General features: G+C 51.2%; 1 protein-coding gene across 4 annotated transcripts; it reads left to right on the top strand.

Annotated features, from left to right (window-relative positions):
• Nucleotides 1–767: 767 nt before the first annotated feature.
• VEGFA (vascular endothelial growth factor A) lies at nucleotides 768–25,827 on the top strand. Of its 4 annotated transcripts, none has more exons than XM_048843540.2 (8): nucleotides 769–1,773; nucleotides 8,464–8,515; nucleotides 13,638–13,834; nucleotides 15,954–16,030; nucleotides 16,632–16,664; nucleotides 19,732–19,803; nucleotides 20,920–21,051; nucleotides 23,362–25,827. In XM_048843540.2, exons 1-8 carry the CDS (start codon nucleotides 1,708–1,710, stop codon nucleotides 23,381–23,383), a joined length of 651 nt encoding a protein of 216 aa, XP_048699497.1. In that variant the 5' UTR covers nucleotides 769–1,707; the 3' UTR covers nucleotides 23,384–25,827. The 4 variants fall into 4 exon arrangements, with proteins under 4 accessions (XP_048699500.1, XP_048699497.1, XP_048699498.1 ...); XM_048843541.2 differs by having other exon boundaries at nucleotides 19,732–19,785; XM_048843542.2 differs by lacking the exon at nucleotides 19,732–19,803.
• The last annotated feature ends 327 nt before the right edge of the window (nucleotides 25,828–26,154 follow it).

Below are 26,154 nucleotides of genomic sequence, written 5' to 3' on the forward strand. Positions count from 1 at the left end.
GCAATCTACCCCAGTGCCAGGAGGCAGGAGATCTAGCTCTCTATAGTTTAACACATGCAAATTGTTGCAAGAAAAAGGAAGGATAAAAACAGTATTCTCCAAAGGATGAAATATTGTGGGTGGCAGGAGTGAAGGATCTTGACTGGGGAATGTGTGTGGTGTCCACATTTAGTCTACACAGATTTTTAACCCCCAGGAAGCAGATTGAGGTTTGTCTGTCAGAAGGGTCCCCACAGCACACCAGTGTGCACCCACAGGTCCTTTGAGCTGACACGAAATCACACAGGCCGGAGGGAAGTCAAACCTACCGGCGAGGAGAGAATGCTCCCTTACCTAGGTGCTAAGAGATCATAGGATGTTGGGGTCAGAGGCCCTTTGGGGATTAGCAAGGAGGAGATAGCGCCCCCCCCACGCCCCCATGCATTTGGCTTTGGTTTGGAGCAAGCCCCGTTCACAAGGTGAATTCTGATTTTTTGAACACGTTCCCACAGGGGCTGACAAAAGGGGGAACGCAATCGTGACTTGGGGCTCGGGGGGGAGGGAAAATGAAAGCGGCTGGGGGCCCTGGAACGGATCCCCAGTTCCTCTGGCTGCAAGCGATTGCCAGCACCACACGACTCTGCAGCGGGCTTTCGGAAGGAGCAGGATGTGTGCCAATCGCAACGTTGTCCTCCCCCCCGGCTGCAGAATTGGGCCCCCTGGCCGAGGAGGGAGGGGAGGAGGGTGGAGCTGGGCGGGGCTTAGTAAGCTCTTCTGAGTCAGGAGCGGAGCTAGCCGAGCAGTGCAGTTCCAGTTGCAGAGGGAGGGCGAAGCGAGGCAGGGAGAGAAAGAGAGCGCTGGGCTGTGGCTCTTGCCTGACGTTCACGAGCGAGCGACAGCAAAGTGCAGCCAGACTCTCCGCCAAGAAAGGAGAGCGAGCGAGCCAGATCAGCACAGGAGGGAGCAGAGCAGACTAGGAGGAGCAGCTCTCCCTGTGCGCTGGGATTTGCTATTGGTATTAATTATTATTTTTACCCACTCATTAATTTATTCCCCCCGCCCCCACTCTTACCGGCTTGGATTTTCCCTCCACTCCCCGGCCACTTTGGATTTTGAAAGCGGTGGAAAGAAGGAAAGGGATCCAATCCCCACCCCCCGATCCCTCCCAGTTGCAGGGAGAACCGAACCGGGCCGAGCCAGGGATCCAAAGCGGGGATCAGCCCCCCTCCCCTGAAAGGAAACTCCAGCTTGGGAGCAGCCGCAGGAAACCAACCCGAAGACTGGAAAATGCATTGAAAACTTTCGGGCAAACTTTTTTTGTGTGCGCGCGCGTGGGTTTTTCTTACCTCTCCGAGGGGAAATCTGTTACAAATCGGTGCCGTTTGGAGCTTGGATTGTCCCTCCGGGGGTCGGATCGGAACCGGGCCGGACGGAGGAGGCTGAGCTTTGTGCAGGGAACGAGAGAGAGAGAGAGAGGAAAAAAAAAAAGCGGGGAGGGTGTCTGTTTCTTTGGCGGTTAGAGAGCCGGGCTCATGGAGGGGTGAAACCCGAGACTGAAGAGTTCCCCCTGGCCGCAAGCTTTGCAGAAATCACCCAGGAGAGCGGCTCCAGGAGAGGGAGGACGAGGGCACGGAGGGGTAGAGAGAAAGGGAAGGAGACAGGAGGCCAGAGAGAGACACAGCAAAAGCTCAGCAAGCCACCCCCCTCCCCCGACCTGCTCCAGGAATCATGAACTTTCTGCTCACTTGGATCCACTGGGGGCTGGCGGCGCTGCTCTATCTCCACAACGCCAAGGTAAGGGGGGGTGAGTGGGGGGCTTTGTGTGTGTGTAGGGGGCGCCTTCCCCCTGCCCGGCGTGGTCTTTCCCCCCGCCTGCGGCTGCCACCGACCGTGCCTCGAGGCTGGGAACTCAGGGATGCCGGTGGCAGAGCGAGCACCCCTCGCCTGCTCCGCGCCCAGGCTAGGTGTATGGAATTCACGTGTGCAGCTGTCTCCGCGTGCGTGTGCAAGGGCACGAGTGTGTGTGCAGTGCCGTGTGTCTCCTGCAGAAGTATCCCTAGACGCCGCACGCCCTCAGACACAGACAGACAGGCATCCGATGAAGTGAGCTGTAGCTCAGGAGAGCTTATGCTCAAATACATTTGTTAGTCTCTAAGGTGCCACAAGTCCTCCTTTTCTTTTTTTAGAGAAAGGTGTGTGAGCTACCGTGAACACACACATGCACTTTGAGTGTAGTGGCCATCAGGCACCCTTGTACTTGCGGGGGGAGGTCCGGGATTTTATGAGTTCCTGAAGGAGTCCCGGTTCCCACTCGCTGCTCAGCCCGTGCCCACTCTCCTCTTCCTCCTGGGAATGGGACGGATTTGTTGCCTGTGGAGTTTCGTAGAAGTTGGGAGCTTTATTTGAAATTCACAGGCGGACATGATCCCCGTGCTTGGCCCCGTCATCCCTCCCCGGGCATGTAAGCGGCACGCTGACTTCTTGCATCAGCTTCTGGAAGCACCGTGCCTGGGCTGTAAGCCTCGTCCTCTGTCTCCTGACATTGCAAAAGGCTGTTTTGCCCTATTTGTCTTTAGTTAGATCTCTCGGGCATGTTACTGCCCGGCGCTCCGAGAACACCTCGCTGCTGGAAAAACAAATAGAGATCAAAGGGGACAGAATGGATTCTGTATTTCATCCAGACTGATTTGCAAAATACATGTCCCCGTTGAGATTTCAAAACTCCGATTTCCCCCTTCTCTCCCTACTTTTACCCCAGCCTCCATGGCATTCCCAAGGATCAGAAATCGGTTTGGCCTCCTTAAAAAAAATACACCTCTTTGTACAAACCCTGTCTCTTTTTAAGGGAGTCAAGTGGGATGTGTTGCCAAGTTTTTAAACGGGTTAGATTGAGCCTCCAGGTGATATGGTATAGGTTGGCTAGGTAGGCATATATTATAATTGGAGGGATAAGAAGAAGTTAGTTTTCTTCTACCATTTGTCTTCAGGAATTTGGGGAGGCCCTCACTGAGGGCCAGGCCCTCCAGTGTGAGAAGAAATACCATTTGTAAACTAACCTGCTGTTCACATTGTTTGCTCAGCACTGGCACTAGAAGGTAACTCCTCAATTAGAAGCCATTTCAGATGTAACTGAAGTCTGGCAGGCATCACATGCTTTGTTGCTAGCCTGTTATAGTGCTACTTTCTAGGTGACAGCAGCAGATTAGCCTGCACTTGATAGGAAACCAGGCTTCCCTCCTATTGGAGAGTGTCATGTGCTAAGTTATGGTGATATCACCGTCCTGTCCTTGGCTAGTCTCATGTTAAGCTGGTTTTAAAAAAAAACAAAACCAAAAAAACTTTGAGGCCGGCAGATCAGACAGAACCCAAGTCTGGCCATTTTCAGAACACAGTGCGAAAAGCCTTCCGCAAAAGTCTCCCCTCACCAGAGGAGAATAATGACAAGGAACGAAAGAGACAGAGGGGAAAGGTGGGAACAAATAAGGAGGAATAGCAGAGTGGCAGGGAAGAGGCATCCCTGCCTCACGGAGTGTTGTGAGGATTAAGGCATTAAAGATTGTGAGATGCTCCTGTGATAGCACAGACGTGGGAGCCAGATAAGTGCCTAGACAGACAGACCGCCAGGTTCCTGCAGACAGATGTGAGTTCTGCCCTTATTTGTATGTCGGTCGCCTACATACTACGGTGGTGGGAACATTAGAAATACTGGTGCTAGGCAGATCTCACGTAGGCAGCATTGCGATGATCGTGGGCCTGGCATAAAGCATTACTCTGTGTCAGGACCCGAGGTTCGCGCTTTGATGATAATATTTTATCTCCACTGTTTATCAGGCAGTGGTGCTGAATAAACTTATCTACCTAGCCAGGCATGCTGGGGAGAATTAAATAAAGCCTTGGCCCCGGCTCCCAGGAAAAGCAAGGTACAGGTAATGCAGTGCTGCTTTAATAAATGCAGAGGAGAGAGGCTGGTATTCCAGTGCTGCTTTAGTAAAGGCAGAGTTATAATTACTCATTCTTGAGGCTGTTAGTAATATTATCACGACTTGCAGGGAGGCTGGGACAGTGGGAAATTGTGAGTTGGTGGCTTGGGATGGGCGGTGCTGCTGCAGGTGTCCTGCTTTACTTGCGGGGAGTATCCTTTGTAATGACGGTGGGGGGGGGGGGAGGGGGAATGCAGTTAGAATACCACCCTCCTCAAACGTTAGCCAGCCCTGTCCCTGCCACCCTGTCCCCACTGCTCTCAGGGTCAGGTGTGGCCAGTGGGTTTGGGGAGAGGGTACACTGACTTCCCCACAGCCCCTTTCCCCTTGAAAACAGGGAAGCACAGACCGGCCCCATCATTTCTTTGTTCGATGGGTTTGATTCTAAACTGCAGCCTCCTAGGAGTGACCCCAGGGAGAGAATATCCTGGGAGCCCGAGCTCTTCCCTTCCTGTCCTGGAATGTGGAGAGCCTTGGGTACACCAGCTGTGTTGCCATAGGGGTCCGGCAGTGATCAGACACTGAGGGAGGGAGGGAAAGAGAGCCTGTGACTAGACTGTTAATGATCTCACACTGACCAGGCTCCTGCTTTTGGTGTGTCTATGAGCCAGGCCACACTGGAAACACCAGGAGAACTAACTTCCCCAGCCCCTTCCACCCTGAGTAGACGGGCCACAGCGGGTCATCTTCCCCAAAGCTGCTTTTCGCTCTTGCTCTGAGAACAAACTAACAGGAGCAAGTCTTGGGAGCAAAAAGGGGGATTCCGCACTGCCATCCCAGCGGATCTCTAATTCTTGGACAAACCCAGATTCTCTTGCCCCATTCTGCTCTGTTTCAGAGGTCCTCATGCTGTCTGCCGGCAGCTTGCAGGATTACTGACCTCTCTCTGCATGTACAATGGGGAAAGGTTGCAGTAAAGCCTCCCCCTTGCGTAGAAACCTCTGAGAAGAATTTCTAGCGCCTAAGACTGAAAGTGCCTTAACTCCCGTCCCAGAGTCCCTCCCAAAGTGGCTGGATTGTTTGTTCCAGCCCCAAACAGTTACAAAGCTCTTTTAATGAGCCTGCAGAGATTAGGGGGAGGGGAAGGAAGAGAAAGGGTTGTGGTGGGGGGAACGATTGAATTAACCTTTTCTCTTCCTCAAGAGAATAACTTGCTTCGCATTAGAACTGGATCCCTCAGCAAAGCAGACAGGAGACAGAGAAGGTGCAAATACAGACAGGGTGAGTCAGGAGCTGACTCTGTGTTGGGGAGTGTTTCTCTGATTTCAGACCACAAGTTCTCAACAACCTGCAAATAGCACAGGGCACAAAAGAAGCTTCTTCTTATACAACCCCTACCTCAAGGCGATATACCTGCCACTAACTCAGGGACTGCATCCATGCCACAGAAAAACATGGAAAGCAATCATATTACGGAAATGATGAGTAGTTCCAAAAGCCAGTAGAGGAGAGAGAGCCCAGGCAGCATGACCTTCAGGCTCCCACCGAAGGGCACTGGGCCTTGTTGTCCCCTGAAGGGCTCTTCTGCTTTTGTTTTCCAGTTGCCCCTTCTGTGATACATAGCCACCTGGTCTAATATGAGGCAAGCTGCCTTCCATCCAAGCAATGTTGCCTCAACAGACAGTCTCCATGGGTAGCAGTGATTGGAAAGGGAAAAGGAGTGAGAGAAATACGTGAGAGTGGAGCAGGGCCTCTAGGGAGACATTGTATTATTAATAATTCCAGAAGCCCTCCTTGATCCAAAGGCAAGGAGTGGAGGGCCTGCTGTGAAATCACCTTCTTTCCGGGCCAGTTGGTAGTCAGGAGTGGCATCTGGGGTTGATTTCAGGCAGGCACAGCAATCCAGTTCAGGTGAATTCCCAGACTGTTGTATGACTTTTAACATGCTTGCAGACTTCGTTAGCTAGCAGTTTGCACATGCGCTCCCACACCTTGATCACAGTAAAATCATGGGTTAGAGTTTGGTTACTTCCTAGAATGGGTAGAATAGCTGCTGCTCCAGGTGCTGGTTGTGGGATGGTGGGTTCTGCTGAAGAACGAGCTGTGGGCTGTGTTGCAGGTGAAGAGTGAAAATGTGCTGCTTACACCTGTTTCCTGACACCTGCCAGTGACGTGGGGGGCATGTGGCAGGGGAAGCCAGTGGCCCCAGAAAGCGAGTAGGCACAGCTGAGCTGTAAAGGTGTTTCCAAGGCAGTTCTCAGTAGCAGCCAATGGTCATGTTCTGCCTGACTCCAAACCCTACCCTAACAGTACTTCTGTGCCTTGTAGATTGAACAGACTGATCTGGCTGGTGATTTCCTTCCTTTGCTAGGGCACAGCTGATGCTTTTCTGTCCCTTTTGGCCCTTGGTCTTCAGGCATGGGCTGGTTCTGGAGGGCTGCTGCAGCCTCTGCCTCCTCCATTTTGTTTGTACTGTTGCAGTGACCTTCACCCTTCAGGAATGACAGTGTTCCTGGGAGTCCTCTTTTAAAGCTGATATCACAGCCCTAACACCGAGCGAGGGCAGATAGCGTCTCTTCCCCAGTGGGGAATAGACCCTTAACTGGATGACTGAAGGCTGGATTTGCATATTATACCTAGGGCCAGGAGCTTATGTGCTTCAATGGCGTTGGGAGGCAGATCAGCAGAACCTTAGCTAGAGGGAACTATACATAGGCCCTAGGGAATAATTGGCAGAGGGGCTTCTTCTCCTGCTTTGGAAGCTCCATCTCTTCCCTCCTCTTAAAGCTGGTGGTGCTAGGTTGTGTGTGGGTCTGTGTGGAAGCATATAGGTAGCTGATCTGTTTGGCAGGCCTGACATTGTCCTGGGCTGGCTGGCTCCAGTCCCGTACCTGGTCATTTGTGAGATGACAGTGATTATTTTTTTTAAAAGCCTAATACGATCAGTGATAAATAATATATTGCGTTTCTATACCACCACTCATCCCAAAGCACTTTAATACAGCTCCACTGAAATGCAGCTGTCTCTGGAGTGGAGGACATGTAGATGGCAGCACATTGCACAAATAGTGAGTGAGTGGGTGTTTTTGGTCAAGGACAGCAGGGTGAAGTCTGCCTTATGGAAAATGCCATCAGAGTTATAATGCTCACACGGAGCAGACAGGAGCTGGGTTTTTAAGGTCTCACCTGAAATGTAAAACGATTTTCTAATAAAACACTGTAATGCTTTCTCTCCAGCTCTCCCTCTGGTTGGGGGGCAGGTTAGTTAATTCCATTAGTGCCTGTGTCAGCTACTCAGAAGTGTCTCTTGTCACTACAAAAACAGTAGGAGGGGGGTTTTTTTGATTAGGAAAATGTGACAGAGGGAGCTCAGGGGCCTAGTCTTGGTTCTGTAGCACGGAGGCTATGGCCCAGATCTGTGGCCCCACTGTGCTGTGGTGCGCAATGTCCTTCATGCCAGCGGGAGTGGGAGTGCGCAAGGGTAGTTTTGGGCAGTTACTATGTGAGAGAGTGATGTAACAGTTAATCACTCTGGCAGAAAGCCAAATATCGACAGCCAACCATCGCCACCACTCAGCGGCAAACATGGTAAGAGCAGAGATGACCTTTCAAACCATGAGACTTTTCTCACCCTCGTTCTCCCCGCCACATAATGCCAGCTCAAATGATTTACCTTTATAACAGAGACTAATTTAGGAGCGAGAGGGGAGGTAGAAAAAATAGGGCTGTTGTCCCTTTAAAAGCAGTACCCAATCCGTCTGCACTTGCTAGCCTGCTTTGTAACCTAGGCCCCTTTTTGAAATACCTTCCACTAACTTTCCTTGGAACATGAACGTGGACAAATCTCCTAGCGTATTTGTCATGTCAGCGTTAGAAGGTCACCAATGTTGTTTTTCTCCCCCGCCCAGATTCCCGCTCTGTTTTTTGACCTTAATAATTCGAAATGCCTTTGAGCAGTTAATTTCTCTGTGTTCTTTTTTAAAGTGATGTTGCACTAAACCAGATCTCCACCCACTCCACTCCCAAGTGCCCTCTCTGGCTTTCTCACGCATACACATGCTGGGGTGAATTGCCTTTGCCTGGATGCTGTGTCTCTGCCCCCCACACTCCTTTTTAAGCCCAGGCCCAAGGTGTTATTTTTATTTCATTTTCTTCTGCTCTGGAGGAAAGAGAAGACAAAGGTTTCTCTGTGCTTGTCTTGCGGTCACATGGGGTGGGGGGAGGGGGGGAACACTTCCCCTCAAAGCCGGCAAAAGCCTTTACTAATAACTTCTCTCCGCATGCAACACTTCTCCCTGTAAGGTTGTAACAGGGAAGTCAGACATGCTCCTTTGTGGCTGCTTTATTTTCCGAGGGGAGAAGAGGGTTGGGATGGAACTAGGGGGGCTGGAATGCATCCAAAGGCTACACTAATGCTCCGAAACACTGTTGCTTCCAGTGGCATTGTTACCGCATCATTCTGGAGCTGGAGGGTAGAACCCTGGGAAGCGGTTCAGCTCCCTAACCGCCCCTGGGGACAGGATAATTACTTTGGGTTTTGACTAATTTTCTATTATCTTTGCAGTTGTCGCAGGCCGCTCCGACCCTTGGGGATGGGGAGAGGAAACCCAATGAAGGTAAGTGGCTTGCCTCTTTCTTCTCAACAGCTACAGGGCTTACAAGCAATTAGGAAGAGCAGAAGCTCTGGGAGGTGGGGAATGGGGTGCTTTGGGGGAGACATTGAGCCAAGCTGCTGGGAAGATCCTGAGGACCAATACTGCCACCTTCTGGAAAGCAGGAGCAACGTGTGCATATGGGGGGGGGGGGAGAGAATAGGACTTGAAATGTGAGACACCAGATTTAACCCTTTTGTGGCTTCATACTAGTCAGAACTGCTCTTTAATTTGGAAAGCCCTTTTGCGAAACAGGTGGGCCTGTCTGAAGAGCAGACTTTTCCCTTCCTTCATCTTTTCTGGAGACATAGAGGGACACTGGCTGTATCAGTCCAATGGAACATATTGCGGAGATCCTTATGAACCCGTTGCAAATTTCCCAGAATGCCCCCAAAAAAACAAACAAACAAACAAACAAAAAAACCACAATTTACCAAAAGCTGAGTGGCTATGAATAGTTCCCTAATGTCACAGGAAGGAGTTTGTCATCTTTGCTGCCTGTCTCCCTCTTCTCTTTCCCATGCGCACTCACTGTGCCCTGCTCAGTGATAAGATCTGATCATCAGACAAAGGACCAATCAGCACCTGGATCTTCCTGAGCCAGTAAGATAGCTCATCTTAAAAAAGAAGAAGAAGAAGCGAGGGCTAATTTTCCAGACTCTCAGCCAGATCTCTTGGAAGGAGGAGAGGGTTGCACTATATAGTGACAAACCTAAAACACATTCCCTTTTGCTCTGTTTGAGCTAGCAGGCCTAGAGAGTGTATTAGTGGTACCATAGCCCAGTTAATTCAATTGGGTTCATTGCTAGCAGTCTAGTACCTGTGGGGGTACTAGATAAAAGGAAGTGAGACCTTGGTGCTTCTCAAGTCATTGCTATCTCAGATAACTCCAGCTGCTCGAAGACTATAATGGGCAGTAAATCAGGTGTTTGGACGGAGGGCTGAATAAATCTGGGTATAGACTAGAACTGCAGTAGGCACCAAGCTATCAGATGGCAAGCTTTGGTAGCCCACTTCTGACTTGTGGGACCCCTTATATTTTAATGGCTCAGCTTTCTCTCTGTAGTTCTTGATTCAGACTGGGGATTACAGTGCTGTGGACTTTGGAGCAGTAGGGTGAGGTGACCTTCTGTGCCACATCTCAGACAGGGTTACCATTCTTTTCCACCTTCATGCTGGAGAAAGCCACTGTCACGCTGGCAATGGTCATCCACGGCCCTAGTTTGTCTTTATCCTCATCTTGATTGGCATGGCCTGGCAGGTTGTGACCCTTGGTGTTATTCCCACAGAAGGGCAGCAGGGGGCTCTAGCAGTGCACCTAGGGACTGAACCCCTCCCTGCCACACTCAGTTTCAATTTCAATAACTTTATTGGCATGACAAGCCATAGGAGAGTTGCCAGAGATTTCCAGCAGGCTGGATTTGGCACAAGGTGTCCATTTTGCATTGTCATCCATTTCTGGTTTGCTGGCAGACTGCCCCGTGAACAGTGAAAGGCTCATTGACTTCAGAGGAAGCAGGATTGAGCCCACTGCAAGGCTCATTTTCGTACCCAGACCCTCTGCTAGTAGTAGAAATGAGTGGCAGCTAATACCCTGGTCTGTGCCCCCTTTGTGCTCCCATCCATCTTACTGGTGAGAGGAGGAGTTCAACGGTGCCTGTTGTCCTGGAGGGTTCTTACTTTCCACCCACTCCTGGTTCCACATCACAAGAATGGTGATGGGAAGGGAAGAGAGATTGGTCTATTGATTGGAGCAGGGGGACTAGGAATCAGGACTCATAGGTTCTATTCCTAGTTCTGTGATGCAAATATGTCTATGGTTAGCTCAGGGTACTAGAAATCATGAGTCGTATGTTATCTTCCTAGCTCTGCTTCTGATTTGCTCCGACACCTTGGGAAGTCAGTTCCCATTCCTTCCCCCTTGCTCCCTCCTTGTGCCTCTGTTTCCCCCTCTGTGCAATGGGGTGATAATACTCAGCTACTCTACAAGGGGAGTCATACAGCTTCATATTTCATAAAGGTCCTGGGACGAAAGGTCATTTTGTTTCTTTGGCTTCTTCACTGACCCACCCACTTCAGCCAGGATTACATCTGGGGACCTGATCCAATTTGGGGACTATCCGTAATGGTAGACCTAGCCCTCTGCTGCTCCGCTATCCTTCCACATGATTTTGTGGCACAGGCCATTGTAGAGAAGCCAGACAAACACTCTTTGTTTGCTCCACGAGAAAAGATTTTTCTGGTATAAATAAAGGAAGCCACCAGCTCTTGTGGCTGCGCTTTTTATTTTTAAAAGAACAGTATGTGTATATATAGCTGCTCAGCCAGCGATGGGCACAGCAGTGAACCAATCATAGACCCATTCTTTGAGCACCACCCTCTTTTTAGCATGTTTCTCTCCACCACTCAGCTCCAAATTTGGGCTTGATCCTGCTAAGTATTGAGCACCTTAAACTCAAATAAATCAATGCATCTAGCGAGATCAGCCCCTTTGTGGGCAGGATATTCTGATTTAAATTTGGGTACAGATTCCCCTCCCCCTCTTCAGAAGCTGACACATGCTCCTGAAAATAATCTTTCATATTCAAATACCCAAAACAGCAGCAAGTAAAGGCTGCGGCTTCTATTGGAGATTTCTTCTGCGAACATTCTGGGTTTGGCAGCACCCTGAATCCCCAGCACTATGGTCAGGGCACTGCTGAACATGTAAGGACTGGAGACTTTACAAATGAAACAAAAGACTCTGCAAAGGAAACTACACATGCAGTTCTGAAACCAAATTATAGACCACAGTCACTGGCATGATCCAGCTGCTTGGTGCTGTTCTGGCAAAGCAGTGTATTTGGAGTCCACCAATAAACCTGGCCTTAGAAATGGAATCGCCTTCCTTATGTTGCTAATAACCCCTTAGGTTATAAAAAAACCAAATGAATTTTTAAAAGCCAAGTGTATTTTTTCACCATTTATGCTGTTGGTTTTCCCTTCTGACACACTCAGTTTGGACAATGGAAGCAGGCTGGTCAGTTTCACTTTAGTTTCCAGTCAGTTTCAGTTTCTGCCTGTCATGACTAGACTAGCACATGCAGTAGTGTTTGGTTGGCACATGTAGCCAATCCCTCCCCCACCCCCGCACGGATCCATCCGCATTTTTATCCTGGACTTATTTGTATTGCGACAGTTCCCAGATCCTTAACGTTCGGAGGGTGTGAATAATCAGCAGTGCGCCTCCATGCCTGTCTCTGGGCCTGCGTAATTTCCCAGGGGCTAAATTGTTTAAACCTACCATATAGAGGTAGTCTCTTTTTAAGGTTAAGGTCACCCTGAAAGGGAACAAGAAGAAGGAAGTGACAGAGACAAGACAGGGAAGGAGATGAGAGGCAGGCTTGCCAAGGAGAGGGGGAAATGACTCTTCTGGAGGAAGAATGCTAGCAACCAGTCCCTGTCTTGCCGGTCACATTTCCCTTCCCTGAGCCACTTTCCCTTTTAATAGGTGCTTGTGCTCTCTGACATGTTCAATTCCTAAACAGATACTCCTCCCACTCGCACCCGCTGCCAGCAGTACTGTGACACTCTCAGCTCTGCATGACCTAGAATTAACTTTCAACAATTAACTGTGGGCCCTGAGCTCAGAGCCCTGCAGCTTTTATATTTTTGTGGCAAAATAACCTTTATGCTAGTTTGTCACAGGTTCAGGCCACTCCAGAAATGCTTAGTAGAGACCATTTTTTCCATGATGCAAGCAGTTTGTGCTTATCACATGGGGTTATTGACCTCACCATTACAGGACTGTGTGCATACAGTGCAGGCGTATCATTCTAATGGAGAACAGCACAGGCCAGCCACTGTCTTCCTATGCATACACTCTCCCTCTGCTCTTTGAAACTTCCTCTCTAGAATGCATGCTGGACTATAGGGTGCCGTGCATTTGCTATCCGCAGAACAGGGCTTTGTACGTGTATTCATCTATCATCTCTTTAAATCTCTCCACTCCTTGACCAAGCGATGAGATCAGTCTTTGGCACCCGATAGGGGAGCACTGGGAAACACTTGTGAAATCAGAGAGGGTCCCAGCACCTGATGATTAGTTCGCTTGGGTACTGAGAGTGAAAGGGAGGAAGTAAAGGCAGATCTGCACCACACTCCACCTCATTCTGGTATGTGGCCCAGTTATTACCCTGGATGCTGAGAGTCATTGATTCCTCCACTCCACGGCCGACCCTGGATTTCCTGGACTGAGAAACTGTGGCATTGCTGAGAGGTTCCGGGGAATTAGGGACTGACACTCTGGCAAATGTCGTTAACAGGCAGTGTAGTGCTGCAGAAGGTGGCATATTGGAACGGATGCTCTGGATCTGACAGGCACACTCTGGGTGGGTGGACAGGAGGGTAGACTGGGGGAGGGACAGCACGGAGGAGTGGGAATGCACTTTTAATGATTCACACCCATTCTCCTTCACCCCAAGGGAGCTTCTGTTCCCAAAGATCGTCAGGGGTGGAGTCTGTCCCCTCTCTTCTGACCTTTTGGGAGTCACTTCCCACGTTAGCTTATGGCATTCCCAGTGTCCATTGGATGAGAATTTGACACTTTGAACGGGGTGAAAGATAAATCCTACCAATGACTCACCCCTACCCAAAACCATCTGTTTCAGCGTCAGATGCTTTTTGGCTGAGCTAAGGCATTTAGTGGCAGGGCGTCCGATGGAGTGTGTCAGATAACGGGGGAGGCAGGTAGAGGAGGCATCGGGGCCAGGTGACTTAGATCAGCCTAGACAGTTATCTTCCCACTTCTACTCAGAAGCAGTGTCTAATTCAGGCAAGAGCCCCCCTTCCCCTACTGAGTTAACAGGTTATCTGGGAAGTTAATTTGCACCAGTGTGGGGCCCCCTCAGCTTGGTGGGGTGAAGATGAGGGACTCTGTACTGCAGAGGCAGATCAGGGCAGCAGGGGCCCCAGCAAAGGGCAGAGGGATCAGTAATTGCAACTGCTTGTCTCATTTTAAGGGGAAGGTGTGAGTGTTCCCAGGCCGAGCTGCTGTTAATTCATTCCCTCTCTCTCTCTCTCTCCTTCCCTCCCTCCCGCCTCATAGTTATCAAGTTCCTGGAGGTCTATGAGCGCAGCTTCTGCAGGACAATTGAGACCCTGGTGGACATTTTCCAGGAGTACCCTGATGAGGTGGAGTACATCTTCAAGCCGTCCTGCGTACCCCTGCTGAGGTGTGCGGGCTGCTGTGGTGATGAGGGCCTAGAATGTGTCCCCGTGGAAGTGCACAACGTCACCATGGAGGTGAGGGCATGGCTGGAGAATGGGGGTAGCAGAGGGGAGGACGCCTCCTGCCCTTGGGCATCCCCTGAGTCACTGTAACTTGCTCGCTCTGAGGCAGCCGAGGAGGAGAAGCCTTGTCTGGGAGGGAGGCCTCTACAAAGAAGGCAGATGGGCCTCCCCTGGAGTCTTGGGGAGGGGAAAGGGGGGTGGTCAGTCTCACTTTTAGCCAAAGGCTGGTGTGATGAGACATTGCTTCGGGGGTCTGATCTCCCATGGCCGCACCAAGCAGATTTAACAGGAGTTGCTTCCATTTAAGGTTAAGGGGAGAATCCATTTTCTGGGTCAGTGGAGTTAACTTGCTAGCCACAGACAGAGAAGCTGCATTATAAAGGGAGCGCTTCGAATGACTTCCTGGTGTGATCTCGGAGGCCGGGTAGGGAATCTTCCCAGCCCCTTGTGTCACATTAACTCTTGCTTTGGTATTTGTATCAGGCAGCACTTGCTCATAAGGCAGCTGCGTGTAGTGTGAAAGAGGATGCCCTCTCTGATCTCTCTCCCCTGGAGAGTGTGTCAGGCCAGCCTTTACCCAAGGAGCTGGGGATTTGGGCCGTTAGCGCCAATGGCCCAGCAGGGGTGGGAAGGGGCTCTAAGAAATACTGATGCAGTGTCAAGTGGAAAAGTCTCTGTGCTTTTGTTCTGAAGCTGCTGAATTTAGTGCTCAGGAAGGTCAGAGGCTGGCCGTGTGGGTGAAGGCCAGGCGTACCGGCAGGAAGCTCTCTGTGAAAGCATTCCCCATATCGATCAGCCACTGCAGCTCCGCACTGGCCGGGTTCCCGCCTCTCCCCCCCGCAGCAACGCTGAGGCCCTGAGCCTGACCAGCACTGCCTCTGCTCTTCCAGTCCTGGGCTCCCCATACACAGCTCCTCACTCCTGACCTGCAGCCTTCCCCCACCCCCGTTCCAGCCCTGGACCCCTCAAGCAGAGACTGTAAATATTGCAGTGGCTTTGTGGTATGGACAAGAGACCACACGGGACTATGTTGACACCAAACACACTCATTATGCTCATGACCTGAGCCAAATTTGACATTGTGTGTTGAGAACCTTGCATTATTATTTATATTGGCGCAGCAGCTCAGGCTCCAGTCGGGATCGATGACCCGTTATGCTGGGTGCTGTAAATAGGGATGCATGTTTCTTCCTGCCCCTTCACACTGGACTCACCAGAGCTGACCGATGTGCACATGCATTGAGGGCAGGAGCACATCAGCAGATCTCTGCCGGAAGCACCAGTGCTAGCGTCCCAGCTGGGTTCTGGGCTCAGATACCACCATGATGAGTGCAGTATAAATACAGAGGGTCAGATCCGTGGCTTAAGTGACTTCGCTGGAGCTGCACTGATTGACACCAGCTCAAAAGCTGGCCCTGCAGGGATGATTCTAGTGCTGAGTGCAGGAATCCTGGCTCTGCAGCACTGAATGGTTCACGTCTTGATACGCAGTGGCTTTTATTCTGCGCGAGCAGCCTGGGTGGAGTGGGCGACTCAGGGGATCAAGAGTTTGCTCCCAGGGCCTTACACCTGGAAGGCACCAGTTTGAATCCAGGATGGGGCAGGAGCTCAGGAGTGGGCTGTGGCATCTTGGTTTAAATGCCTCTCTTGTTGGTAGGGACTGAAGTTTGTCTCCAGCTGAGGGCAGTTTTGTGGCTGCTGTGAAATCGGCTGTTTTCTTGTCGGTCTTAGAGGGGCCTGGTACTGACAAAGCAAGTGTCGGCCTTTAGAAGTGTCACTAGGGGAGAAATCTATGGACAGGGCAGCATGGGGGAAGCTTGCACAGCTGCCCTTGCTCCTGTACCAGCATCCAGGGCTGTCACTCTGCACTTTTCACCAGCACCAGCTCCAGCTCCACTTCACATCTGAAAAAATAAAGCCCTAGGCTGAGCTTGGTGCTGCTTCCTGCCAGGCAAGCAAAGGGCTCCACTGACCAGGGGGATGCGCCTGGAAGCACCACTAGGAGCTCTGGTGCCCTCCTCAGAGAGACAGCGGGGGGGGGGGGGGGGGGCTGGGAATGTTTCTTCTGGCAGAGATGCCGATCCGCCTCGATTGGCCCCATGATTGTGACTCTCTGTGTCTTTCCTTCCAGATAATGAGAATTAAACCCCATCAGAGTCAGCACATAGTGCACATGACCTTCTTACAGCACGGTAAATGTGAATGCAGGTGAGGATGGAGCCACGCTGGGGATCTCCAGAGCACCAGCTGCCCTCAGAATGCACCTGCCCGCGGGGAGCCGGCCTTTCTTTTTTACTGGCCTGGGGCTGCAGGTCTGCTCCAAGCTGGTTCGCAGAGGGGCAGCTGGGCTGGGGAGGAAAGGGTCCTTCGCTAATGATGTCACCACCTTTCTAGAGACTGCTGGGGGCTGGAGGAGAGTACGGGGGAGGGCTGATAATAGCCATCATCATCATAGAATATCAGGGTTGGAAGGGACCTCAGGAGATCATCTTGTCCAACCCCCTGCTCGAAGCAGGACCAATCCTCAATTTTTGCCCCCAATCCCTAAATGGCCCCCTCAAGGATTGAACTCACCCGTGTCCCATGGAGCCCCGTGGCTGCCAACGGGTTGCAAATGGAGGACAAACCCCTCCAGGGAGGCCACTCAGCCAGTCAGGATAGATGGGGCCTATGTGCCGAGGGCACAGTGGTGGGACTGCTGTCCTTGGGGGGATAAGGCGGGGCTGGGATGGTGAAGGGGAGGACAGTACAGTAAGGGCCTGCCACTGGCTCCCTTCTAAGCCAGCATTTGTTCTCTCTTGCCCTGCAGACCAAAGAAAGACGTCAAAGCTAAACAAGAAAAGTAAGTGACGAGCCTTTTCCTCCTTTTTCTTTTTTGGTGGTTGGCTGGTGGTTTATTTCCCCCTCTTTGCTCCTTTGACAGCAGGAGATGCTCAGATTTAGGCACTGTTTCTTTAATAAACAAGTGGTGCTGTTAGGGGGTTGTACCCTGAATCCATTCCAGGAGGGCACAGAAATCCAGTTGTGGTGGTTCTTCCTTATTCTAGACTGCAGGAGTCTGCTCCTTGCCTGACCCCCCATGACAGTGGCTCCCTGACACATTACATAGAGCATCAGAGAAATCCTGGAATGGAGTTAAGTGCCATTCAGGAATGGATTCTGGTGCAGCACCCGGGTGTTGCTGTGGTCACTGGCAATCGCTGCCTTTCTTTTTCCCGCTGTTTTGGTGAGAGCTTGCTGGCTTCTTTCGCATCAGCTTGCATAGAGACTCTTTCAGCAGCCAGACTATCCATCTCAGCTTTGGTTCCTGGCAGGGCCTCTCTCTCTCTCTGAACAAGAGCTGCGCTTGGCCTCAGGAAGAGATTGCACTCGAGGCCTGGTGGAGGGAAGGCGAACACTATATGGGGTTGGACACTGCTCATTGAAAGGCGGGTGGGAGAAGGAAAGGAGCCACTTTAGCTTGCCTAGCAGCATGTGGGAATGTTCCTGGCAGAGGCTTTAGCGAGAGGTAGAATCTCGGTCAAACTTATGGATTTGCTTGGGCAGGTGATTTGCACAGAAGGGGTCAGGGTAGAACCTTTCCAAAAACGGTCACGAAAATTACCCTGACGCCGTCTGCTCTCAGCGACGATAACAGACAGGGAGGAATGAACGATCCTGCGCTCACCCAGCACAAATCAATACATAAAGAGGAAAGCACGACCCCTCCCTGGGAGCGGGAGAGCTGGACTGCACGTGGCTGGGGTAGCAGCTCTGCACAGTACCAGCGAGGGAAGTGATGGAGCTGGGGCTTGGGGAGGTGAGGCAGAAAGAGAGAGAACGAGAGAGAACACCCTCCTGGTCAGCTGTGCAGCCAGAGTTGCTTCCCTCCTTCCCTGGAGTTCGGCTCATGGTTCCATCGGGCCGACGTTCCCGAGGTTCCTTCTCTCTGGACTAGTGTGTGCAGTGGTGGTTCAGTCCGAGTGACTTTGTGCTTTGAAGGTGTGAGAGAGCTGGGGCCGTGTGAGCGCTGGTGCCGTACGGGGTGGGCGAAGCAGCCGGCCTGCTCCCCTGTGTTTGTGCAGCGTTCCCTCTCCGCTAACCTGACCCGCAGCACCTCCCCTTCTCTATGCCATTCCTGCATGCTAGCGACAGTTTGGTTTGGATCGGACTGAAGTCTCTGTTGTGCTTGATGCTTCCATCCCTCCCCCCACCCCCCGAGTACATTTGTCCTTAATGTCTCTCTGTAGTCTGCAAGGCATGGAAATCTCCCCCAAAGGACATTTCCCTCCCCCCCCCCCCCCACCCCACCCCACGACTCTCCTTGTGTTCCTGGGACGCTCTCTTTGCTCGCAGCTAGGAGAGAGTTTGGAAGGAAATGAACACTCAGTTGCTGGTGCCAGCAAACAGGCTTGAACAGGGCCCAAGAAACGCCCTGCCAGTTACCCTCAGGGTCCTCCCACCCCCTCTCCTCGCCCTTCTCCACCCAGCCAAGGTGGACTGAGCTGGGGAAGGGAGGGAGGAGGCAGAGCTGGGGAGGAGGAGGGCTTCGGTGCATGGACTCACTCGACTGACAAACCCTGGGACTTTGTCTAGTGTCTCCGTGTCACATGTGTCCCTTGCACTGGTGCTAGTGCAGCTGGAGGGGCAGAGCAGGCTGTCCCCCTGCTCTGCCGTCGGCAGCCCGATCGGTGCCGGCTCCTCCCAGACCCGCCTGCCAACCACAAGTGATGGATGGATTTGGAAGAAGAAGGTGTAAAATGAGTCAGTCTCTTGGCTCCGTCCGCTCCTCTCTTGGGCAGCGCCAGGTGAAATGGGGAGGGGGAGGTTTGGAAACTGCTTGGCTGGCAAAGAGAGGTCTCTTTCCCCTCCCAGGTGTCAGAACTAGGGTAGGCCTCTTCCTCCTTCATGCAGAGCCGGTAGGAAGCTGCCAGTGGGTGGGAGCCCTGGAGCTCCCAGCCATGGGCTGACAGTCAGGAGCCAGCCAGCAGCAAGGATGAGCAAGTGAGTGACTCAGGTTCTGACTCCTCCTGCCCCGCTGCTCACCTGCCTGCAGGAATCACGCACTCGATCTGCCCATGCAGCTGCCGCAGCAAAGGGAAACGGGTTGGGTGCCCGACGTGCTTAGTGCTGCAGGGTCCTGCCCCCGCAAGTAAGCAGGCTACTGCCTATGCCAGGCTGCCCCTGGCTGCCATGAGGGCAGTGGGTGCGGGGCGAAGGGCTGGGAGAGCTTTGACCAAACACTTCCAACTCGTTACCCCTCAGTAGCGAGGCTCGCATGGCAAAGCTTTAACACAGGGCCCCTTCCCTCAGGGAAACCCCCCTGCCCTCACGGGGCAGCTTCCGCACCCTGTCCCAGCACGTATTAACCCTGACCCGGCTGGTCACCGCGGTGGAATTCTCTGCCGCACCGACGTTCCCTTTGGAATACTGGCGATGCTGGTGTTGCAGCTTGCCCTGCACATCTGGGCATGTCTGGACCCAGCGCTTTAGTTTATCAAGGAGGAGGGGAGTTGCTCTGTTCTGATTTCTTCTTGTCAGTCAGTGATGGACGCTCTGTTGCCGGCCCTCCCAAAGTTTGGGCCACACTTACTGAGTCTCTCTGTGCCCCTCCTCCGCCCGGAAAGCCCTCCTACCCTTGAGGCGGTAGCAGCAGGGCAATAGGATGCTGGGACTGGTCCAGGCTGCCTTTGATTTGAAGGGCTCTTTGCCCCTGTGGTTGTGGTGGGGAGCGTGAGAAAGCCAGTGCGAGTGGTGTGAGGAGCACATCATCCCAGAGACCAGTTCTCCGGCCCTGCCCTGGGTGTTTCCCCCTCCCCCCAATGGACACACATGGCTGTATTTTTTCCTTTCGGTTTTCTTCCGTTCTCTCTCTCTCTCTCTCTCTCTCTCTCTTCTGGTTTTTTTTTTTTTTTTGGTTTTTCTTCCAGAAAATCAAAGCGAGGAATGGGGAAGGGGCAAAAGAGAAAGCGCAAGAAAAGCCGGTACAAACCGCTCAGCTTGTACGTTTGTGTCATGTGCTCGTAGACTCTGTCCCAAACCAATCAGCCCGCTTGCAGCACACTCAAAATCTCCCCCCTTCCCCTCCGAATCACTGGTGGGCTCCTAGTCCTGCAGGGAAGCGCTGGTGGTGGCACTGGGCAGGGGTAGCACAGCTCAGGGCAGGTGGCTTTTGCTTGCTTGGCACCTCCTCTCTTTGACGAGCAGCTGTGGTCGTTTCCGAGGGCACAGGAACGTGGTGGCTGGGCGGGCTCGTTGCACTGCAATCGCTTCTTATAATGCGCCTGTGTGATCCCCCTTCCCACCTTGGCTTCTGTCCTCCGCCAGTCCCTGCGGCAAGGCGGGCAACAGGAGACTGGCCTCAGCTGTGCATGCGTGTGTGCATGTGCGTGTGTGTCTGATGAAAACACAAGCCTAGGGGAGCAGTGGAAGCACTGGGTAACTTAGGGGGGCTCTCTGCATCTGCTGGATTTGGTGGCTTCTCTCTCTCTCTTGCTCTCTCTCTCTCACTCTGATTCACACAATTCTGCATTGTAAATTCACACCCTTTCTCTTGATAGTCTCTCAGGTGGCAGGTCTGGAGTGGGCTGGGGGCTTAAAGAATGAATTAAATCCCCCAGTCCCCAAGGAAGGACAAGACAAAACTCGACTGTAGCAGCAAGGGGCTGGGGTCTTCTCTCCCCTCACTGCACAGTTGAGCCCTGCCTGCCTCTCCAGGGGAGGAGAGACCACAGGGGTTTAACCGACTAGCTGCTGGCCTCTTTGTAGCATGGACATTCCATTTCAGGGGCCCGTTGCTAACACAGCCGTGGTCAGGGAGGTTCTCTCACCTCCCTGTCCCCCGTGCGGATTGGACCCAATGCGGGATTGGTGAATACCGTGCTGAGAGCCTGTTTTCTGTCTCTTTACACTAACGCAAGTGGGTGTTGTCGCAACTAGGTTCCGGGCCTGTCAGAGCGCTGCCGTGCGAATCCGTCAGCCAGCGACGCTCCAATGGGGCCGTGTGGGAGCTGCGGGGAGGGGGCAGGGGATTGCTTGGATGTGTAGGGTGTTGCATGTGTATTTTCTTCCTGCTGAAGCGCTGTAGCTTAGACTTCTTTCCTTTTGCCTTTTTGCAGTCACTGTGAGCCTTGCTCAGAGAGGAGAAAGCACTTGTTTGTACAAGATCCCCAGACCTGTAAATGTTCCTGCAAATTCACAGACTCACGTTGCAAGTCGAGGCAGCTTGAGTTAAACGAGCGCACTTGCAGGTTTGTGTCCTGAAGGATGAAAGAGAAACACCCAAAGAGAGAGAAAGAGAGAGAGAGGGAGCTTGCTTCCTGCTGGCTTCTGGCACCAATGCTCTGTGATCACTCCTTTCCTCTGTACTAAGGGCCACCTTGCAATGGAAAGGGGACAGCGTTTACCGTTCGTCACAGGCCTGCTGTGAGCTTCGAATGTGCTGGCAGGGATCGGATGGGACGCTCCCACAGACGGGGCGTTTGGGGCCAGCGTACCCACTAGCAGGACACCCTGGTGGATTTTGTGTTGCTGTGTTAAGCAGAGAACGAGCCTGTAACCCCACATACATCCCAGTGTACATACTGCCCATTGGTTGGTTTAGGGAAGGCACATGGCTCCTCTTTCGCACTTTGATTAGACTCCCCCTTTTGCATAGACAATGTATCCCTTGGTATATCTGGAGGGTGACTCTTTCACACCCCTCTGGAGAGACTGGAAACAGTCCAGGAAGTCCTCCCTTCCCCTGAGCCCTCCCCCACGCACCCCTAGAGCCGGCAGTTCTCCTGACCCTCATGCTCCTAAATGCCAGGGAGAGAACTCTTGGCCTGTGGTGTGCATACAGCTCCCTACCTGCCCTAACAATGAGATGAGAGCATGTGAGGCTGTGCCACGAGACATGGTGTGTCTGTGGGTGTGTCTGTCTATAGTTGCAAAAAGAAAAGGAGTACCTGTCTATAGTGTACACAAGGCAGGGTCACTGTTTCTGGCTGCATGTATGATAGGACTACAGAGAGACAGTGTGGTCTGGGTCCATCCAGCTGTCTATGCTGCGTGCGTGTCTTCAGCCTACTTACGTCTTCTCTATCAGTCATAGCTATAGCTGGAGACAGACCTGCATAGAAACTGTGGGCCAGATCCTCAGCTGGTGCAAATCAGTGTCGCCTCATTGACTTCAGTGGAGCGATGCTGATTGACACCAGCTGAGGATCCTGCTGGTGTGTGTGAGAGAATCTTTGTATAGATGTGTAAAAGGAACTGCTAAGGACCAGCCTGTGGCTATAAACTCCAGCCTCGATTCACAAAGATTCGGTTCCCATAAGAGGGTGTCAGGCTGTTTCTGTTGGGGGTGAAGAGGGCAAGGGGCTATGAAAACGAGGGTCCTGTGTGGCTAGAGGCTGGAAGCTGAGGCATCTTGTCCCCTGCCTGGTGGTAGTTTTGTGGTTGACCAGCGTCCGTGTATTACAGCCATCCCTGGGAGTGAGGTGCTTACACCCCGAAACCATCGTGCCATCCTGCTTTGTGCCAAACCCCGGGAAGCCCAGGCTTCTGGTGCTGCCAGGGCTTGTGAATGCAGAGGAAATTTTTTTTTGAGGGGGGAGGTGTAACCTGAGCGGGAGAGTGACTGGTGCTATGGGCAGAGCTGAGCCAGCTCTTCTTGAGTTACAGAGAGTGAGACCAGACAGCTCCCTGCCCTTGACCTTTATCTCCCACCACCTCTCTCCCCCTCCCAGGAGCAGCTGGAAATCATCCCCTCAGAATTCAAGGGTGGGAAATATTCCCAAGTGAAAAAAACAAAACAAAAAACCCTTCCTGGCTTGAGGGATTATTAGTCTTTCTTGCCAAGCCCTCCCTGTGGTGGGGTGAGTGGCATGGTTAGAGGTTTCCAGAGCCAGTGCATTGGCCGGGAGCGCAGGATGGAGCCATGGGAGCGGGTGATTTAGCTGTTTCCGGATTTAAAGCTGGTTAAGCTGAAGTTCCTCCCTCTCTCCCCGCTGGAGTTTCTGAAGTTGGGCCCTACGGGGCAGGGCCAGCTCTCGTTTCTCCTGCTGCTTCCACAAGTGGCTGCCACTGTTCTCTGGCACTAACCCCTGCTCGCAGCAGCTAGTGGAATGAGACGCGCTTTCCTTTCATCTTCTTGCCTGCATGAGGCTGTTTTGGCTGCACTGCTTCCAACGGGAACCACAGGCGAAGTTGGGAGCTGGGCTGTGGGGAGTGTCTCTGCATGGGTCGGCCAGTCTCTGTGCACATGAGTTGGTGTGGGAGTGTGAGAAGGGGCAGATGGGAAGCAGGGTGGGTTTTAAGGCTGAGGAGGGAGAAGGTGCTTTTCAGCTGTAATTCTGTTCCTAACTCACCCCCAACCTAAGAACCCAGGGGACTGTGATTCGGCTGGGTTGATATTCTCAGTGATTTTCTCCCTCTTCCAGTATGGGACGAATCACTACCTGGGTCCCTGCGGTGCCTTTGGCTTATCCCCGCAGAGCTGCAGTGCGGTCTTGAACTTGTCACTGCCCTCCCTGCCACACAAATGTAACCTCTTTTCTCCCTCTCCTGCCCAGCAGATGTGAAAAGCCGAGACGGTGAGCAGCGGAGAAGAAGGGGGGAGCAGCCCTGTTTCTGGAGCTTGATTTCTTGCCTGGATGGGAAAAGAAAGAAAGAAAAAAACAAAAACCCTAATCCAAATGCACCCTAAAATGAAGGATCGGTAGAGCACAGCACTTTCAGTACGGACGATGGACTCCGGAAGGAACATTCCCCGAGGCACCCGCCGCACAGGATTCACCTTTGGGTTTTGACCTGTTTTATTTTATTTTTTTTTTCTTTTCATGCTGCTAAATAACAGAGCCAGGAAGACTATAGGGGTGTATTTTATGGGATTCCCATACAGACGTATATGTAGGTATAAATATATATATACATACATACATACATCTATATATGTATATATATTTTAACCACATCTGTATGTGTGTGTGTGCGTGTGTGTGTGTACGTACACACACTGAATTTTTTTAACATTGCTAATGTTATTGGTGTCTTCACTGGATATACTCGACTGCTGTGGACACAAGCGGGCTACTTGGGGCATAAGAAACAAGCTGAGACGGGACTTTAACGAAAGCGCTGGGTGTAGCCTTCTTAACTCTGACTGACTCGTGCGGCCGCCGCTGTTTCTGTGTTGCGTGGGCCGTTCCACAAAGCCCCTTCTCTTCCCTTGTGCCGAGGAGGAGAAGAGCCAGAGAGGAGGGGCAGGGGATTCCAGAGAGCGGTGCCTTGGGGTTTTATGGGTCAAAGGTCAAGGAAACGGATTGGCACGCTGGGCCCTCTACGTGGTTGAGGATTCTTTTCCCCCTCCTTCCCTCCAACCTTCGCCCCTACTCGTCTCACGACCTGCCTTGCTGGGACACGGGATGTCAGTGTACGTTTTGCGTTGATTTGACTTGCTGTAGGAACTCTGCCGAGGGTAGAGCCTGGCCTTAAGGATGGTGGGCAGCTGACGCACGAACCGTTCCCCTTGAGGAAGTATCCCAAGAAACTAGATTTCTCACCCTGATGGCTGCAAAACGACAGATGGGCCTGCAGGGCGCTGAAGCAAGAATGGGGACCCGTGCATAGCCAGACAGCACGGTCTGCTCTCCTCATGCACAGTGCTGCCACTGAAGAGCGTCCAAGATGCGGATGGAACATTTCTGGAAAGGGATATTAATCAAAAGTATATACACAGTAGGGGTGTGTGTGTGTGTGTGTGTGTGTCTGTATATCTAATTATCTGTACTTATTATATATATACAGTAAAGATTTTCAAAAGTGCCTAGTGATTTGGGGTGCTTTCATTTTTTGGGTGCTTCATCTGAGGCCTGATTTTTCACCTCTTCTCAAAACACCAGGCCTCTTTAAGGAGGCTCATGTTGGGTACCCATCACCTCAAATCACTAGTCTCTTTTGAAATCTTGGCCATCTCTCTCTATATCTGTAATATGCACCAGTATGCGCACACACACACACCCCCCCGCACACCAATGAGTGTTTGTATGTCTATGTGGATATATATAATCCAGTTCTGTGATTAAAAAAACAATAATCAAAAGGATACTTGGTTTGTGTTAGAATGCTGCCAGCCACCACCTGCAATTGAACTTTCAACGCCTAATAATGTACCAAATGAAAGCGTCCCAAGAGACAAGGCGGTATAAAAACAGACTCCCCACAAGTGACTACTAACCACTAGGAATTCCCCAGCCCGCTGATGGCTTTCAGGAGGAGGAAGACACGCGGGTGTGCCTGCATCCATCATGTATATAGTCACGCTGCGTCGTGCTCAAGACAGAAGTTTCTGAGGCGGGAAGAGAAAGTGTTTTATATACTTATTTAATATCCCTTTTTAAATTAGAAATTAAACATAATTTAATTAAAGAGTAGGGATTTTTCAGTATTTCTTGTTAATATTTAATTTCAACTATTTATAAACCATACCTCCTTTTTTTTTAACTGATTGTGTATAAGTTTAACCCTTCTATGCCCCAACCCATCTCCCCAATTGTTGGCAGACTCAGTAGCATGTTCTAGGTAGTTATTTAATTGAGTTTCTCTAACAGACACCCCTACACATTCCTATTGAGACAAGGGTTAGATATACATCTACATACTATATATATATTTGGCTGTGTGTGTGTGTATATATATATATATGTCTATGTATATGTGTGATTCGGATTAAATAGACGCTACGATTTTTTTTATATATGTAAAAAAAAAAAAGGAACAATAGAAAATTCTACATCCTGAATTTCTCCTTTTTTAATTTTAATATTTGTTATCATTTTATTTATTGGTGCTACTGTTTATCTGTAATAATTGCGGGGAAAAAGATATTAACAATACATATTGTGTCTAGTGAATTTTTTCAAGATATTCCGTAGTACATATTTATTTTTAAACAAACCAACACAAAAGTACAGATATATCTTAAAAAACAGCTACAACGATGATAAACAAACTTTTTTTTGTATTAAAGAATTTAATTCTGATCTTGATTTTCTTTGGCTTCTCCTTCTGCTTTGCATCCTATTGTTCTTCTAGTGTGTAAACAGACCCTCTCGTGTTGCCTCGAGGTGAGAGAGCACCTGGGATTCAATGGTTGGATTCTGTGATTTTGTTCCCAGCTTTAAGAGGAGACTGTTGTCTGGTGGGTTTGAGCAAAGGAGACTAGGGGTCAGGACTCTTGGATTCTCTTCCGGGCTCTGGTAGAGGAGTGTTGTCTAAATGGTTAGAGCACAGGACTGGGAGTCAGGAGACCAGCAGTCTACTTCTAACTCTGCCACTAGTATCAGGATTGAAGCCCCATTGTACTGGTG

The sequence above is a fragment of the Caretta caretta genome, chromosome 3 (assembly GCF_965140235.1).
Source record: "Caretta caretta isolate rCarCar2 chromosome 3, rCarCar1.hap1, whole genome shotgun sequence".
Lineage (NCBI taxonomy): Eukaryota > Metazoa > Chordata > Testudines > Cheloniidae > Caretta > Caretta caretta.